The 18,899-nt window shown below is 40.5% G+C and overlaps 1 protein-coding gene across 1 annotated transcript; it reads left to right on the top strand.

The window, feature by feature from the left end:
* Positions 1–15,781: 15,781 nt before the first annotated feature.
* On the top strand, positions 15,782–16,317 carry LOC136784143 (uncharacterized). Its single transcript, XM_066744660.1, has 2 exons — positions 15,782–16,017; positions 16,084–16,317. The coding sequence occupies exons 1-2, from the start codon at positions 15,816–15,818 to the stop codon at positions 16,239–16,241; spliced, it is 360 nt and encodes a 119-aa protein (XP_066600757.1). The 5' UTR covers positions 15,782–15,815; the 3' UTR covers positions 16,242–16,317.
* Positions 16,318–18,899: the final 2,582 nt, after the last annotated feature.

Below are 18,899 nucleotides of genomic sequence, written 5' to 3'. Positions count from 1 at the left end.
AAGAAACGCGTCTACATGTACATGATAAGAAAACTCACCAAAGGTTCCTGGTAGACTCAGGATCGGTTATATCAATAATCCCCGTTGGTCCTCACAGAGAAGAAGCACGGCAGCAAGATCTTAAGTAGATAGGCTAGGATGGTTCTGGGACCGCGTGGCGAGGGGGTCGGGGTCCCGCGGGGGCAAGGGAAGTAGGGGAATTGCCCCCTCTCCTCGTGCGCGGTTGTGCGCATGCGCATCGTCCTCCCCCGACGTTAAACTCGTAGGGTTCACACGTGACCTCCCCCCCTCTAATGTTAAGCAGTGGACGCCTGAGAGAGAGAGAGAGAGAGAGAGAGAGAGAGAGAGAGAGAGATTCCAGCAGAATAGTAGGGTACACACGTGGTCCCCCTTACGTTTATCCGTACAAGAGAGAGAGCCCCCCATCCCCCTTACGTTAAGCCATACAAGAGAGAGAGAGAGAGTAGTGCGATGATGCGACCTCCCCCCTCTTACGTTAAGCAGTGTACGTCTAAGAGAGAGAGAGAGAATACTCGTAGAGAGCGATCCAGTGATCGCTCCCCCATATTTTTTTTTTTTTCGTAAGTTAGAAAAAAGGGAATCTTTTTTTTTTTAATTATAATTTATTGAAGTATTAAAAAGGTTTTATTTACAATGCTTTTTTTTTAGAAATTTTTTTTACATTCAATTGCATGATGTATATATTTATGACAAATGCTACACCACTCTGGTAGTGAACAATTGATGCGTAGGTGACCATATTTTGTACAATTTGTACACCAGTAATGTGGTGTGAGATCTATCTGAGGCTCCATTTGCGTAGCCTCAGTTCTTGTAGCAATGGACTCCGTTTGTGTGGCCATATTTTTCACCTGGGACATATTTGAGAAACATTTTGTTATTTTTTTTTTTTTTTTTTTTTTTTTTTGATATTGTAATAACTATTTTAACAAAGCAAATATACTTACAAAAATCACAAACTCTTCTTCTTCTTCTTCTTCTTCTTCTTCTTCCTCTTCTTCCACCATCTCCTCTTCTTCCACCATCTCCTCTTCTTCCTCCCTCTCCTCTAAAGCAATGGCTGGTAAAAAATAAAAGAAAAAAATTTTTTTTTCGTAATTCTTCGTTTTGAATAATAATAAAAAAAAAAAAATTGGTCAAATAGTGGGATTGTTAACAGTTTTCAAATATATGTGTCGTAAAATTCTTTTATGATTCTATTTATTGAAATAAACAATCTGTATGGATGGGTAGGGTTTTTTTCTTTAAAAGAAATTAAAATAAGTACTTACAGTTCATGTGCATATTATGATGAAGCATTGCTTCATATTCTTCAAAATAACGATTATGAGAATCGTTAATTCTTTTGATGTAATCAGACATCGATTCTGCTTGATTTTTATCCTCCTCCTCCTCTACTAGATTTATTGTCACTAAACAACGTTCACTTTCCATTTCTTTAATTTTCTACTTTACTATCCGCACTGATGAACGTTCGAGGACTGAATGCAGCCTCTGAAGAAATCCCGTCGAGAGAGAGAGAGAGAGAGAGAGAGAGTCTTTATCGTTTGTTTTCAATATGAAATTACATTAGAAGTCCATTCTTTCTTTCTTAAAGGATACACTATACCCTCCCCGTATATAGAGATATCCATATTCCCTATTGTGTTATACTGTGATAAACCTACAGGTCAATCACAATGGAAATTTATCGCAAGTAAGAAGAAAAAAAAAAATTACCCCTTCCATTATTTCTTTCTTAATTAAGAAGGATACACTATACCCTCTGAATAATCCCCGTATAGTGATATCCATAGATATTTTTTCCTATTGTGTTATACACCTATAGGTCAATCACAATGGAAATTCATCGCAAGAAGAAAAAACAAAAATTACCCCTTCCAAACATTGAAATTAAATACGCTTAACATACGATAATATCGTTTGCAAAGAAGTCAAGTGAACAGCAGAAGAAGAAGAAAAAGCTTCAGTCTATAAAACGTACTCTGCGAAGCAGTTACAGTAAAAAAGCTTCAGTCTGTAAAAACGTATTCTGCAAAGCGTTTGTGTCAGGTGTATTGAGAGAAAAGAGTTTAAACGAATTAAAAAGAAACTTGTTTGTTACAAAAAAAAAAAAAAAAAAAAAAAAGGTAAGGATATATTTTTTTCATAAAGATAAAAATGAATTTCATTTCAATTAGTACATGTATTATTTAATTGAGTTTTTAACTCTAATGAGACTAATTATTTTTTTTTTCATTTAGATAATAATGAATTTCAATAAAATTAATGAATTGGGAAGCGTAATTCCAAAGAATTTCGTTAAATTAAATAGCTTGACGGAAAATAAAGAGTATGATATTTTAGAAGTGGACAAAATTATGACAAAATATGGAATAAAAATAATTGTTAAGCTGTCAGTTGGAGATTGGATGTTCTTGCCTGGCAGAATGGCAAAATTGGCGGAGGATACGGAGCAGTTGCAGCAGTTACAAAATGCTGCAACAGCCAATAATTTAATAATGCTATACAAAGGAGGAAAATATCACAACATGGAATTTAAATCTAAAGTTTGATTGGTATTTTGTATTCAAAAATAATGAATAAATTTGATACTTATTTATTTAATAAAACAATGGTTTTCTTATTTCTAACTTACATTTCTAACAATATTCGTAAGAGGATTATATTGTACAATTTTATCGTGTATGATTAAACAGTAGGCTGTAGTATTATCCGGAATGATTTCCATACACTCGATCTCGAGTTTAACGTCGACCGTGCCGGTTTTTATGGACTCGTTCTGATGCGAGCAGTCGATGACGAAGAGCGGCCCGTACGTCAAAAAGTCCGTATAGTCGAGCATGGGTCTCCCGAGTTTCTCACCAGCGTAATAGGAGGTGAAAAACTTTACATACATGTCGTAGAGGACGGAGTAGCGGGATTTCGTGAAATCAGTGTCGAGACGATCGTACGGATAGGATTCGGAATTCAGATAGAGTTTGACATCGAGGACTTTGCAATGATTAAATCTCAGCACATCCTCGTGCTGATTACTCTTCTTGTTCGTTCTGAACGCCAGAATGACGTATCGCGGCTTCTCCAATTGCGTGGACGCTTTCACGGACCACGTGTGTCGCTGCGACTTGGGCAGAAGGGGATACTCGTAAAGTTCCCAGGCGCGAAAAGCGAGTGACAGACTCTTGTCCTGCTCGACGATACCGAGAAATTGGAGTTTCGTTATTTCGTTCAGGGTCACATGGGGTATTCTCCATTGCACTCGTAGCAGCTTGATCGACGAATCGGTGATTTTCACCGCCGAGTAAATGGCGTTTGTATCGTCGCGCGCGCGAATGAGAACGAGCTCGTGACGCGCGTTAACGACGACTCGCCGATAATCCTCGCAGAATCCCAGCAGCATTTTCAGGGGCACGCAAAAGCTGAAATTCTTAACAGCCGCCTCCTTTTTGAGCCGGTCTCTGGCCGTAGCGACGAACCATCCGGAATGACGTAGACTGACGCTCTCCTCGGTGCTCAGGGAAACGAGATTCTTCAGAGTGCTGGTAATACCGACGTTTCTGCATCGGTCGATCTCGATACCGTTCAATTCATAACGAATCTCGTCGAAGAGAAAAGCCGCGGAATTGCAGTCGAGCGTAACTGTATCGTCGTTGGTGGCGCTCGCGTCACGCGTACCCTCCACCAGCTGGCCCTCGACGTAGAGATAACTCTCGCACGGCAGGAGTATCAAATCTTGCTGCTGTATGGGAATGCGAATCTCGTCGCTGTTCGCCAACGAGGCGTTCGCATACGGATTGTAGGCATGCATCTCCATTTTCGTGATGCGATTGTCGTAGGTCAGCCGTGCGGTGACGTTCAAGGGATCTGCCATTGTTCCACTATGTACTACCTTCGCCCAATCTCTTCACGGTGAATCCCAATGATTGTAAAAATTCGATATTTCTTCTCGTTAGCAGGAAGCTCCTCTTGTCGCGATTTTCACTCCGAGCCGGTGTATTCGACTCCACGTAGGACGAACGACTAGCGAACGTTTCATCCAGTTTCACCGCTTTATAATCCTCGCTACTACTTTTGTAAATTAACATTTCTTAATGTGTAATCTTATGGTAATTTCTTCACGTCCAAAGTCTACGAGACGATCGTCCTGATCGAGGATACGTAACGTGAGACGGTCGATTACTCTAACGATGACCGGTAGATAAATGACGGTTTTCGGTGCCTCCGAGATTTTATAGCCCGGTGGTACGCTGGGAAAGAACTCGTGAATAATGTGTCGTGGTCTACCGTTGGTGTACGCACCACCCGCAATGTTGCACTCGATGCGTAGAATATTTGTTTTCACAATGTCCACGGTATCGTCGGATTCAGCCTGGACGTTCGGCTCGATCACGCGATTCGACGAGAAGCCCAGTAGCGAGCCAATGTTATTCGGTTTTCCAAAGTCAATCGAATATTTACAGAATATTTCACTCTTCAGTGTATTGTTATTCGCTCGTAGAAGAATGACGCTGTCAATGTTGTCTTTAATTTCATGTCTCGCAGAAATTTCAGACTGGAAAAATTCATTTATGGCACTCAACTCGTAACAGCCTCTGGGTATCGTCAGCACCTTATCGTTATCGTAGTAAAACTTATTATTCGTCTCGTCCACATTGGCTATCGAGTTGAACGTTTGCATGTCCACGAGACCGATCTCGTAGCGATCGTCTTGCAGATTGATGGGGGGAAAGAAATCTGAATTTAATACTGATTTACGATCCGATAATGTCACGGTGAAAGACATTTTTGTTTCAAAGTATCTGTTCTCGCAGGAATTTCACGCACAACTGACCGCAATTGCTTTTATCGTACGATTGATATCGATCATGATTGTAGTAGATTGTAACGTTAGGGCCAAAGTAACGCACACATTCTTTCGGCGGTTTCAAATTTCCGAAGGAATCAAAGTATAGGACGATGTCGTTACGCTTGACGTAGGCTACCCAGTGGGTACCAGGACCGCATTGATCGTCGAGATTCACGATCGCGCACTCGTTGCACCGCGGCCCGTCTAGCGGCAGAGATGTGCGCATAAAGACTCCACGGAAGTATGGTATGCGTCGGCAGATGAGTGCCAATTGTACGTTACTAGTAGGACCTGAATCCGGGAGAGCATCGCCACGACGAAATTTTCCCTCATTCATTTTCTTCCTCGACCGTTTTTTTGTCGTTTTTTTTTTGTTTTTTTTTTTCCACGGATACCCTCTCCGACGACTCGCTTGTACGGTTTCAGATAAAGACCTCTACCTCTCTCGCGCGACGCTTCCATCGCGCGATTGTGACGTTGCATTTCCCGCAATCGTTCTCTCTCAGCTTTTGCACGGTTTACAGCACTCGCTATACCCGATGCTCCACCTGCCAATGCTCCGACTGCACCTAGTAGTGGAAGTATAGGTATTATACCACCCCGTTTCCTCGGCATTCGAATTCTTCTCTTCCTCGTAATACCAATTTTTTTCTTGTTGTTGTTGTTCTTTTTTTTAGCCGCTACTGCTTTCTTCATCGCAACAATATTATGTAATCCCAAGCCAAGTTTACGCTTAGCATTCATCGATGCCCATACGGCTGCGGCGACCGCGCGTTCACCCAAGGTCGCGTCTCTTGCGTTAATACGTTCACGCGCTCTCCTCGCTAGCACTTTATCGGCCTGATGACGCTCCGGTAGATCCTCGTTGTGCCAATATGCTAAGTCGTGATCGAGGCAGGCCTCGTCCAGCGGATTTATACCACGATCGCCGCGCTCCAATCTTTCGCGAAGTCGAGTGCCGGGTCCGCAATAATTGTAACCGGGCACGTGCAGCTCAAATGACAATTTTTTCAAGACTTTATTGAAGAACGATCCAGACATTTAGAGCAACTGCTTCTCTTGCTGACAAACGTAACAGTCTTTTATCCGTCTCGGTGGTCCGTCGTGGTGAGTGGTATCAGGTAGATTGTAGTGTTGCAAACAATATTGATATTGCTGCACATCCGAGTCCGCGCGAATGTGCCGAGGTAATCTTTCCCACACACTCGCGATACTGTCTGGAAAGTACTCGAGCAATACGATCTTCGGTATGTGTTCGAGCTGATGATTCGTCAAGTTATGCAGGGAATCGACGACGACTAGCATGAACGCCATCGTAATGGCAACTGACCGAATAGTTCCGTGAATCGCGAAATATAAATGAACGATACGGCTGTTGCCGAAGGTCAATAGCGAGGATGCATTTCGTGAAGCACGTGCCGACTATTCGCGTGACAAATTTGGATGCTCACAATGCTACCGCGCAAATAAAAAAAAAACGTCACGGATCGCTATTACCATCTACGATACGCTGCATAGTTTGCGGTCCGTCGAATTGCGGTAAGACAAACGTGCTGCTGAGCCTCATAGAGAGTCCGCACGGTGTGAGATTCGAGAACCTGTACGTCTACTCGAAATCGCTGCAGCAACCGAAGTATCGATATCTGGAGCAGCTTCTGCAGGAAACGGAGGAAATCGGTTACTTTCAATTTTCCAACAATTGCGAGGTTGTGAACGTCGCGGATGCAAAGCCGAATTCCATTTTCATATTCGACGATGTGGCCAACGACAAGCAGGACAATATAAGGGACTACTTTTGCATGGGTAGACATTCCAACATCGATTGTTTCTACCTCTGTCAGACTTATGCGAAAATACCGAAGCATCTGATACGAGATAACGCAAACTTGCTAATAATATTTAAGCAGGATGGAACTAATCTGAAGCATATTTTCAACGATCACGTCAACAGTGATATGTCGTATGAGAAATTTCTCACATTGTGTTCGACCTGTTGGAGTCGCGATTACGGTTTCCTAGTAATAGACAAGGATAGCTCTCTGAGGAACGGTCGTTATCGCAAAGGTTTCAACGAGTACGCCACGATCGAGTGAACGGTCTTGTCAGGCCGGTAAGGTTTCGACCTTGCCGGTAAGGTTTCGGCCTTGTGAATGTCGATAATCATGCCGGTAAGGTTTCACGATCACGGCCTTGAGTGTCAGTTTGATACTGGAGCGCAGGCTGTTCGGATCACCGTGTCAGGTCGGTTAAAACCCGTGTCGGTTCGGGGAGAATACAGCATCGCAACAGGTCGGTTAAAAACCGTTCAATTCGGGGGAAAGCTGTTTTATACAGCATCGCGATGGATGAAAAATCGCTTCTGAAGAGGATCGCCAAGACGAGCGAGGTGATTCGCGACAAGCATCGTGCCTTGAAATCGGAGAAGGCGATAATGGAGAGCAGTTTGAACGAGACATTCAAGCCGATAGTCGAACCATTGAAGAAACTCGTTTCGCAAACGGAGGATAACACAAATAATAATAATAATAATAGTTCGTTTGTCAAATACAACGATAAATTGAAGAGGGGAGCCTACTTCACATCGACACCGCATAAACGAGCAAAGAATCTTAGTAGTAGTAATATTAGTGAAACTATTACGAATCCATTGGATTTCATGACCGACGACGACGACGACGAGTCTTCTATAACCGATCAACCGTCGCCCGATTCAAAAAAAAGTTTGCTAGAAAAATTAAATGTTGATGAAAAACAGGAACCAGGCTTGTTTCAACATGTCTTTCAACATATTAAATTACATCCGATCCCTGGCAAGTATATTAAATTACTTCTGACTGATAGGGAGAACTTGATTGATCATGCTTTTGGACCTCGTTATGAAGATGATCAACTGACGCTTGGTAAATGTAAATTTGAAATAAGTCATGAGGGAGATATTATTCTCGATAAGAAGTTATACACCGGTACAAGAGGTACTTATGAACTAATTTTCATGAGAGAACCCAATCGAGCCATTATAGAACCCGACGATTTGGAACGATACAAGAGTATTCTCAATCAAACTAAAGCGCATAAACTGTTAAACGATAGTCTAAAACAAATCAAAGGTAATAGAGGTGCAAAATATACAGAAATTATGAAACCATTGCTATTGGGAAAACCTATTTTACCACCTTATCGGTTACCATCAACATCACGCGCAAGAAAATCGTCAACTTCTGACGCGTCAACATCGGGCGCAAGTAAACCGTCTAGCGCAAGTAAACCGTCGGGCGCAAGTAAACCGTCAGGCGCAGCATCAACAGCATCGAAAAAAAGGGGTAAAGGACTAATGCGTGTCACCGAGGGACCAATCAACTACGTACATTGGAACGATCCGAATGAATTGATCGAACGTTTGAGACTTTTGATCGCGTCGGTGGCTGCCGGTAATACGAGTCATCACAACGAGATACAGTCGATAATCGAGGAGTTGCGCGAGGAGGATCTCATCGTATAAAGAAAGTTGCACGTTACACTCTTACCTCAGTGTAATATCAACGTCTTTCGGTAGTACGAGGTAAAAAAAAAAAAAATTAAATGTCTGATTCCTGCTGTTGTGAAATTTGCATTTGTTTAACATACATCGTAGAATGTTTACTCTCGACATTACGAGCCATCAAAAAGAGGAATAATAGCGAGGAAAAAGAGACTGATTTTTGAAATACAAAGTAGTGCATTTGAAATGTCGATAAATAAATTTGGAATTGGACTGGATGGTGAGAGTAGGAAACACGAACCCAATTTAGAGCATTTACTGCTTGAATTCAAGCAATATCTGACAATGGCATTGAATACACATAATGAACAATTTGAGAAAAAGATGGACCAAATTTTTCAAACAATTTGCGAAAAATTGGATGATAAAGTGAGTAAAAGAGATCTGGAAAGAGCAATACTTAGCAACACTTTTCATTAGGAATTTCGAAAAAAAAAAAAAAAAAAATGAGCAAAGAAAAGATACAGTTGGTGGAGGAGCTCCACGCACCGGCGAGGATAAATTTTCCACGCAGAAGAGTCATCGTGCGCGGCTTCGACGATCTCTGGCAGGCCGATCTTGTTGATATGCGCAATTACGTCGATGCGGGTCACCAGTACATTCTCACTGTAATCGATACCCTCTCAAAATACGCTTGGGCGGTGGCATTGAAGACCAAGAGCGGCGGAGAAGTGACGACGGCAATGACGAGAATCCTACTGAAGGACGGCAGATGTCCGAAAAATTTACAGACCGACAACGGCAAGGAGTTTTACAACAGTGACTTTCGGGCGTTGATGAGGAAACGCGGGATAAATCACTACTCGACCTACAGCGTGATGAAAGCGTCGATAGTCGAGCGCTGGAATCGTACGTTGAAGACGGAAATGTGGAAACGATTTACGTTGAACGGTAATTACAAGTGGCGCGCTATGCTGCAAGAGTTGGTGGACGCGTACAATGCGCGAAAGCATCGTACCACGGGAATGCGTCCCGTGGATGTGAAACCCGAGCATGCAGATAAGCTACTCAAGACAGTATACAGTAACATCAAGGTCGCAGGTCGTGCCAAGTTCAAAGTCGGCGATTTCGTACGAATCAGTAAATACAAGCAGATGTTCGCCAAAGGCTACACGCCAAATTGGACGACCGAAATATTCGAGGTGGCGAAAGTGCAGAGTACCAATCCCGCTACGTATCTCCTCAAGGATTCCAGGGGCACGCAACTGTTGGGTGGATTTTACGAATACGAGCTTTCGAAAACCATCAATCCCGATGTGTATCTGGTGGAGAGAGTATTGCGCAGAAAGGGCGAAAAAGTGTTCGTTAAGTGGCTGGGATTCGACAGTACGCACAATTCCTGGATAAATAAGAGCAATGTTTTATAAAAACTTTTATTAAGATGTATCAAAATATAGAATAAATACATAAATAACTAAATAAAGCGAATAAATAAAAACAATAAATAAATTATAATTTTAGACTATAATGTCCCCAGGGTAGAGTCGCCGTGGTGTCGGGTGTAACGAAACGCTTGTCGTCGTACGGACTGAGGGCGACCTTCCGCTGACTGATCGAGAAAACTCGGTGCAGCTTCGATCTTATTAAATTTTGACTGCGAGACTGTACGGTGAAATTGTTCAAACAATCCTTGTAGTCGTCAAATGTTATATTTCTATCGATAACGTAACCTTTGACACCTTTGGCTTTTTTGGTAATTCTCGCACAGTCCTGCACCTTGAAAGTATACATTTTTGCCCTCAGTCCTACGAACTCGGTCATGATACGACCATTGTTCTCGTCCTTCATCAGACCGGGTATCTTTTTGTTGACGCGTGGCAAGTCATACCGATTATCGTCAGGATAATCGCTGGTGTCGAATCGCGCGAGATCGCGTTTCATGACCGAGTAAACGTCGTCGCACTCGACACTGTATATCAGACTGTCCGTGTCGGTATACATCGCTCTACATTTACCGCCGAATGTAGGAAGCATATAGTCATAGTGAAATTCATACAAGCAAATTTTTGAAATATCTAAAATACTCATTCCCACGTAAATGGGTTTATCAAATTTCGCGGACAATTTCGATAATTGAATCGCGACCAAATTCTCCTTGAAAATCGCGAGACTGTGAAAATTCGGTTTGGAAATCAGGCTTTCCGCCCCGTATCTTCCCTCCCACTTGGTTGCGAGCCTCACGTCAACTCTATTCCTCACGTTCTCCATTGTTTTACCGAAAACCGCGTTGTTCATCAATTTGAAGAGATTCTTCTCAAATTCATTGGTGGACGCGGTGCGCAAACGCGTGTTCAGCTCGATGTAATCGCGTAGCCAGGTGGACTGTTGAAACTTTAAACCACGATGTATACGCTTCAGTACCAGTCCATTACGCATACATTGTTGCAGAGCGCGATAATGTATTACGTAACGGGTCTTATCGTTTAAAGTGGCCAGCAGCTTCTCCTGGCTAGCGCCCGGCGGTTTCTCGCGCACCATGCAGAACGGTAGGTCCGCGTGTTTGTCGTGAAGCTCGCGCGGATACTCCAAATCGACCTCCAAAATATAACCCTCGGGATGATCCGTGGGTATAGCGGAGACATCGAGATTGGCAGCGTCCTCGATCCATAGGAATCCATGGGTGGGCAGCGGCTGACACATTGCCCACCCATACAGATTGTTTACGTCGTAATACATGAGATATTTCGACGGTTCCGCCGGATCGTAGTCCCGCATGTACCGATTGTTGGCCCTCTCGTAACGATGGGAGCACTGACTCAAACCACCGCGTATACCGCGCTCTACGAACAGCAACATATCCACGTCCGTGAAAAGCTCCAGCCTGATTCCCGTATGCTTCAACATCGCGTCCCAGGTGAAGCCCGGTAGCGTATAATAATGGGCTGGATCCAACTCATAATTTAGCATGCAACTATCGCGAAAACTTTCGAAAACATCGGCCAACAATAGGACATCGGTCTTCAAGTACAGGTCACTGTACTCCCCAAGTGTGCGCATGTGGAATTTGGTCCATACCTCTACGGCATGATTGTATGCTTCCTCGCTGATATCGCTGTCGGTCAGTCTGTTGTGAAACGACTGGCGCGGTGGTAAAGCCGTCTCTTCCAATCTAGCCGCACTATCTACATAGTCGTAAGGAAAAATACCTTTCCTCGTAAGCAAGTCGAACTGCTCGACGCTCAATTCCGAAAATTGTGACCTCAAATTTGTCAGCTGAGATTCCGCCAAGTACGAGCTCAATTTGTTCAAACTGGAGGCCATAAATTTGAACGAATCGATAAATCTCAACTGTATATTATATTTTCGCAAATATTTGGTAAATGAAATGTATTTTTCCTTATGTACAGGCAGCAGATATACCGATCCCTCGTACAAATTAGCGATCGTCTCGAAGATAAAATGCGAATCATAGCCGGATAAATTGTGAAAAATTACTGGAATGACATGCGAATCTTTGAAATTTAAATTACAATTATTGTGAGCCGGTCCTCTGTATCTGCCGGTCAGATGATCGTGATCGCGAATTCGTAGTTGATTCGGAAGAAACGGCTTTTTGCATATATGACAATTGGGGTCATTATAGTGACGCAATTGTTCGCTAAGACTAAGATTATGCATGGGCACGATAGTACTTAGCGTCTCGCTCGCGATGCGCGCAATGTTCTCGAGCTCGCGTACGAACCATTCGATGCAGTCGGCACCCCGACGAGCGTCGTACCTCGAGAGTGACGCATCGCGAGCACTTTTTAAATAATAGCCTACACTAATAGGTTCATGTCTCTGATAAATATCACTACTACTACTACTACTGTTCGATTGTTCAACTTTCAATAATATGCACTCGAGATCCGCGTATACGACGAATGGCGCTCGTTCCCCATTTTTGATGTTCTTGAAGGAAACCCAGCGATCCTCGGCTTTGCTCGGCAACATCAAGCGGAGATTATCGTTGAGCTGCGCGCAATCCTGCTCGTGCGACTCGAGCCTCTCCACTGTGCGGAAGTAGTGGAGACATCTAAAAAATTTAATATAAAACATATGCAGTTATATTTGTATTTTTTCAGTATTATTATTATTATTAATACATACCGATCGCATACATAATGAGCATTTTCTCTCTTGGTGAATTGGCTTCGCACCAGTCTCGAGAGATTCCTTATGCACATAAAATGTGCAGCTCCCTGTTCATCGTTGACGAGAAGAAGATTAGCATGCCTCGATCTCTTCTTCTTCGTCACCTGAAGAGGCACAATTTTTGCGTCGCTATTTTGCTCTTCATTCTCCAAGGTGAAGATGTTCACCGACACGTCGTTATCCACCTCGAATTTCGGAATCTGTTTTAGCGTAGTCGGAAAGGTTAGGCTACCGACGTCTAAAACCGTCCGAAAATGTGGATAAGAGGACGTACGATTTGGATGAGCCGTAGGTTTCGCTGGATAGAGTGCCGCCGTCACGGACCACGCGAAACATGCATTATCACTGGTTTCTAAATTTATCAGAGCTTTCCTACTCGTGATAGCGGATGGCAGATTAATTTTACAACCCGCGTGCAACGGGTTAAAACGATTAATGTTAACTAGTAAATAATGAATTTTGTGCAAAGTCCATCCACTATCACGCTCTTGAAATTCACTTAATTTTTGTATAATAACGTCTAAAATGTTTTTCCTATACCAATCACTAAAATTATCAGTCTTATACAATGTAGCATTAGTCGTACTAATGTTTTTATCATCACTCTGGTCCTTAGAGATGAATTGTCCGTTAAATACACAATTAACCTTAACACTATTTGCACTAACAAATACCTTATCTATACGCGTACGCACTAATACTTCCGCGTCTACTAAAAAATCCTTAGGCTCTATATAATTACTATTAACTACCATGCCGCTGCATATTCGACTTCGAAACGCTGAATCAAGCTCCTCCCAGGTAAGTCCTTGTACGTCATTGCTACAACCAGCCCCTGATTTAATATAATTCAATTCTCTCTGCGCTCGTAGCAACAGACACTTTATACACGCGATTTCGGCGAAATTCTTCTGACGCGTTCCAACGGGTAAAGCTTGATCCGCGCTGCTCAATCGTCGAATATGCTCGCGACATTCCAGTACCCACGCGTCGTACTCATTCGCACTATTAATTGTAAAAAATTTTCTTCGCAATTCCGTCGACATTTTGTGTGTTTCTTAAAGAAATGACTATGTCATACGGTGAACAACAACAACAATAAATTAATAATTGCGAATGCGTCTCTCGCGAAGAGTAACGCTTATATATATCGAATAGAGAATGGAAGTAGGGGTATCTACACATCCCATTGTTTCGTCTGAGATGCATACTGACATTGATATACATTGTTTTTTTTTTTTTTCAGAAGTCTTTTATTCCTTTATATATTGATCATATACAGATTTCATATAGTAGACATTTTGCAGTGAACATATACCATAATGATTCATACACTTGGGTAACGGTGGTTCGAAATTTTTACTCCATCCAAGACTAAATTTACCCCACTCACACTCCTTCGCATTGTATATATTTTCTAAGTTGCAAATTTTTCTCAACCAATCATATTTCTCCCGTCCTTTCACGAAAATCCAATCCTCTCCCTCGTACGACGTTACATACTTTCTTATTACATCTTTATGCTTGTAATAAGGTGAATGACCGTCGGTCCAATTGAATCCATGTCGATTAAAATAAAGCCAACTTTAAAAAAGAAAAAATTATATACAAAACATTACATTTTTAAAAAAAAAATACTTACTCGTTCTGTTCTCTCTCGAGATCGCTCAACCAAGCTTCTTGAAATGGTGGTGAAAATACATTGTGATACACTTCATTATCACGCAACACCGCAAATTCTTTAACTATAAAACTCTTGTCGGTCAATACAAAACCTTGAAAATCAACGAATGTCGGTGTCATTATCGTCAGTCGCTCGATGCAATACTGAACGATCTTTTTTTTTTTTGTTACATTTAAGAAAGTTTAATGTTTTTTTTTAGGAGGGGATATTTTCTAAGAATTTTTTTCCCATTGTTAGTTTCTTCGGAAAAAAATATCTTCCAGAGATTAAGACTCCTTATCGAATGTATTTTTTTCCCATTGTTAGTTTCTTCGGAAAAAAAAAATATCTTCCAGAGATTAAGAAACAATGGACTCCTTATCGAATGTAACTTTATATTTTTAAAAAATCTTTCTCTCTCTACGGAGATATTTCTTCGGAGATGCTTCATTTCAGTTTTTATCTTCGTCGAGAATAGCGCAACAATGCATAGAATAACTCACATAATGGATATAGAAGGTTTCTTAGTTTATAAAAAAGAACTTAAATATAAAGATATAGCTATAATTGATTTAAAAAGTAATCAAATTTCTTACGCATCTTTTCGTTTGCGTGACAGTATGAAAAACCTTAGTGAAAAAGACAAAAAAACTGTGTGGTTTTTGCTAAATATGGTGCATGGTATAAAATACAGTGATACGGGATTCGAGAAATACGAGCAGGAGGATGTGGAAGATTTTATTAGAGGTTGCCTAACGTGCGAGAATCCCGTAGTAGCCTACAAGGGAGGGAACATTGAAAAAAATCTATTGAATAGGATGAATGTGGATAATATTAATTTAGAAGTGTATGGTTGCCCTAAGTTTAAGGATTTAATTGAATTATATGATTTTGAAAAAACACCGTGCAATTTACACGTTCGAGAGAAGAACTTGAACAATGAACGTATCCACTGCCCGTACGAGGAGGTGTCAGTTTTTGCCAAGTGGATACAATCAAAAATGTGACTCTTTAAAATTCATCGGAGGAATAAAGAGGGGAAAACAAGTCCTCGCAGCCTCATTCAATGTTACAACATCGTCGGTGACAGTAAGAAAAAATGAGCTGCGAAAAGTGTAAATTAATCATGATTCAAGAGGATATTGTTCCTCTTTCACCCACTCTTCCCAGAGAATTGACAGAGGAATACGTCAATCGAATTAACGATTTCTTCAATCGTTACTTCGAAGAGTATGAACGGAAACTGCACCATTATTTGCATAAAAACTGTAAGTATTTATTTAATATTTTTATATTTATTATTTGTTTGTATTTTTTTTTCTTCAAAAAATAAAGTGAAGAAAGACGAAGAGACTGAGGAAAAAGATATTGAGTCAAAGGAGACGAAGAAGGAAGAAGATAAAGAGGAGAAAAAAATAGAGGAGGAGGAGGAAAAAGATATTGAGTCGAAGAAGGAAGAAGAAGAAGATAAAGAGGAGAAAAAAATAGAGGAGGAGGAAGAATGTAAGTATTAACTTTATCTTTTTTACCTTTTCATAATTATTACCTGTTTGTATTTTTAAATTAAAGTGAAGAAAGACGAAGAGACCGGGGAAGATATTGAGTCAAAGGAGATGAAGAAGGAAGAAGAAAAAAATAAAGTGAAGAAAGACGAAGAGACTGAGGAAAAAGATATTGAGTCAAAGGAGACGAAGAAGGAAGAAGATAAAGAGGAGAAAAAAATAGAGGAGGAGGAGGAGGAAAAAGATATTGAGTCGAAGCAGACGAAGAAGGAAGAAGAAGATAAAGAGGAGAAAAAAATAGAGGAGGAAGAATGTAAGTATTAACTTTATCTTTTTTACCTTTTCATAATTATTACCTGTTTGTATTTTTAAATTAAAGTGAAGAAAGACGAAGAGAAACAGACCGGGGAAGATATTGAGTCAAAGGAGATGAAGAAGGAAGAGGAGAAAAAAATAGAGGAGGAGGAAAAAGATAATGTGTCAAAGCAGACTAAGAAGGAAGATGAATCACCAAATTTCTTTTTCTTTTATTATTAAATTTTTATAGAATAGTTTAAAAATTATTGTAGAAATATTATTAAAAATATATATTAATTTTATTTAAAAAACTACAACGATTGTTCAACTAGCAAACCCCTGCTCCTCAACCTTGAATTCACGTGAAAAACGTTATCATCCAAAGTATGGACGAGGTAGTAGAAGAGGAGGAGGAGGCTGTTAATAGCTATTGTGAAGTGGAGAAATCTAATACGTATTGATAGAGAAAATAATAATAATTATACATTTCGTATTGAGCTTACATCTCTACCATTCTCAGTCTACCGAGTTTGCTTGACGTGACAGTTTCAACAAGAAAAAAATGGGTGCAATTAAATTGTACAGATTAACTACTGAACAAAATATTGAACAAAATATTGAAAACATTCAGAATATGGATGAATTTGTGGAGGAAGAAGAAGAAGAAGTAGATTTGGAAGGAGATTGGGGTGAAGTGAATAACAACGCGTTGACCGCGATTGTCAGAATGTTGAGGAAGAAGCTTCAGCGGCAAAAATCAACATCAAATATTGATGATGATGATGATGATGATGATGATGATGATGATGAGGCTAATCTATTAGATTATAGTAGTGAAGTAGAGTGGGAGCCAGAAATTTGGGAATAAATTTCTCCAGAAAATATAATACGGTTCGACGAGGATAATGACGTTCTCCAGCTACTGTCGAATTCATTTACGGAAACCTCCAACAATCGGTAAGAATCGATGAAAAAAAAAAAAAACTATCAAGTGCTTGGATAAGTAGTATAATTTTTCCTAATTTTTTTTTTCTCGTAGATGATACCGCTCCTACTACTGCTACTCTCACTACCACTTCATTTTTATAATATTTTATTATTATTAAATTCAATTATAACTTTTTTTTTTTATGTATGTTATTAAAAATATATTTATAAATTTTAATTAAAATAACAAAAAAATATCGTTCATTTCACAACCTCAAAATTCTATTTCTCCTTCTCCTTCTATTATTATTATTATTATTAACGTTCGTCGTATCAGGTCTCTATTGAAATTCTCTTTGACTGCGTTCCGCTTCTCGGATAGGAGGCTAATATGTTTTGATAAAGAGTTAACTAATATGTATTGATAAAGAAAGGTATCTGACTAACTAAAATGTACGTGCGTAATCGGTCAGTTCATATTTCATTGGGAGATCGTTTTGCATCTGAGCGACTAGTGACGAAAAATCTTGAGATCATTTTAACGCTAACAACGACAGTGACAATGTTCCGTGCTACATCTAAAAAACGAGACATTTTTAAGGATAATCCTGATTTTGATGCCTTGATTGAAGTGCTTGTGGGGATAATAAGTGAAATAGAGGAACAAATAGAGGAAGAGGACGAAGATTTGTTGAGGAATCCGGAGGATATTCCTGAATTTAGCGCCTTGGTTGAAGAACTTGTGGAGATAATGGGTGAAATGGAGGAAACAGTGCAAGAGGAAGAAGATTTGATAGTAATTGTTGAAAAACTAGTGGAGCTCAGAAATCGAATACAAGAAGGGCTAGAGCAAGCGGAGCAAGAGCAGGAGGAGGAAGATGAGGAGGAGGAAAACGAAGAACAACATTAATTCAAATATGTTTTTGAAGAGAGAAATTTTGGAGGCTGCGCAATCTGAGACTTTCGTCACGGGGGAACACAAGTTACGAGCCTGAGGTACAACTTACTTCGTCACGGTGGAAGCAAGCAAATACATATATATCATCAGTCAATAATGTATTTCAATAAAGAGGGTTTTTTATGCCGAAAGGCTTTTTCCCTTCAATTTTTTTTTTTATTTAATTACCTCTCCATCAATCCATAACAATTTCCCTTTTTATTGAATAATAACAAAATGGGAATTATATCGCTCAAATACCTATAAAATTTTTATTAAGAAAAATATTTACATTTTAAAAATTCTTTATCCATAAGGTTTTTTTTTTTTTAAAAAATAACGGTACTCGCAAGCCAGCAACCATTTTCCAGTTATATTGCCTTGAGAGTCATTTTCACACCAATAGAACCCTTGAACACTGCTCCTAAATCTTTTCAAGTGTTTCAAATACGTCCCAACCACTTCTCTTTAGGTAAGGTCACGTAGGCTCCGCTCTTATTACAGAGCGGATGATAAGTATCTACGACGATGGACTATTCGCCTTAAAAGAAGTCGATCGCGAAACCTAATACGTATTGATAATTGAATATAAACTTCTCTCCGCATTGACAATGAGATGTAAACTTGATCTGAAGTGGAGAGAAGGCTAATATGTAAACTTGATCTGAAGTGGAGAGAAGGCTAATATGTATTGTTAAAGATGTATAAACTTCATCTGGAGTATAGAGAGAGAGAGAGAGAGAGAGAGAAAATTTGAACACGTAGAGGAGAGCATTCTTCAAATCAGTCTTCAGTGAACCATCATGAGTTCCACAAGGAAAGTTAGTTTACCGGACAAGAAAGTGACGCTGGAGGATCTAAAACATTCCTCCAAACCAGTGGCAATAGTGAGGCCAATTGTGAGGCAGCAGCAGCAGCAGTCAGTGCGAAGAGGGTATCGCACGATACCCGAACAGCAGCAGCCACTGCGGCGGCCACATTCGCTGCCCATAGCCCTGCGGATGCTGCATGCAGCGGAGCAGCCTGCAGCGGAG

The sequence above is a fragment of the Prorops nasuta genome, unplaced genomic scaffold (genome assembly GCF_024137725.1).
Source record: "Prorops nasuta isolate Cenicafe-Biocafe unplaced genomic scaffold, Cenicafe_Pnas_1.2 PNAS00048, whole genome shotgun sequence".
In the NCBI taxonomy this organism is placed as follows: domain Eukaryota; kingdom Metazoa; phylum Arthropoda; class Insecta; order Hymenoptera; family Bethylidae; genus Prorops; species Prorops nasuta.
The sequence above is the reverse complement of the archived record's forward strand: the minus strand, read 5'-3'. Positions and strand labels throughout refer to the sequence as shown.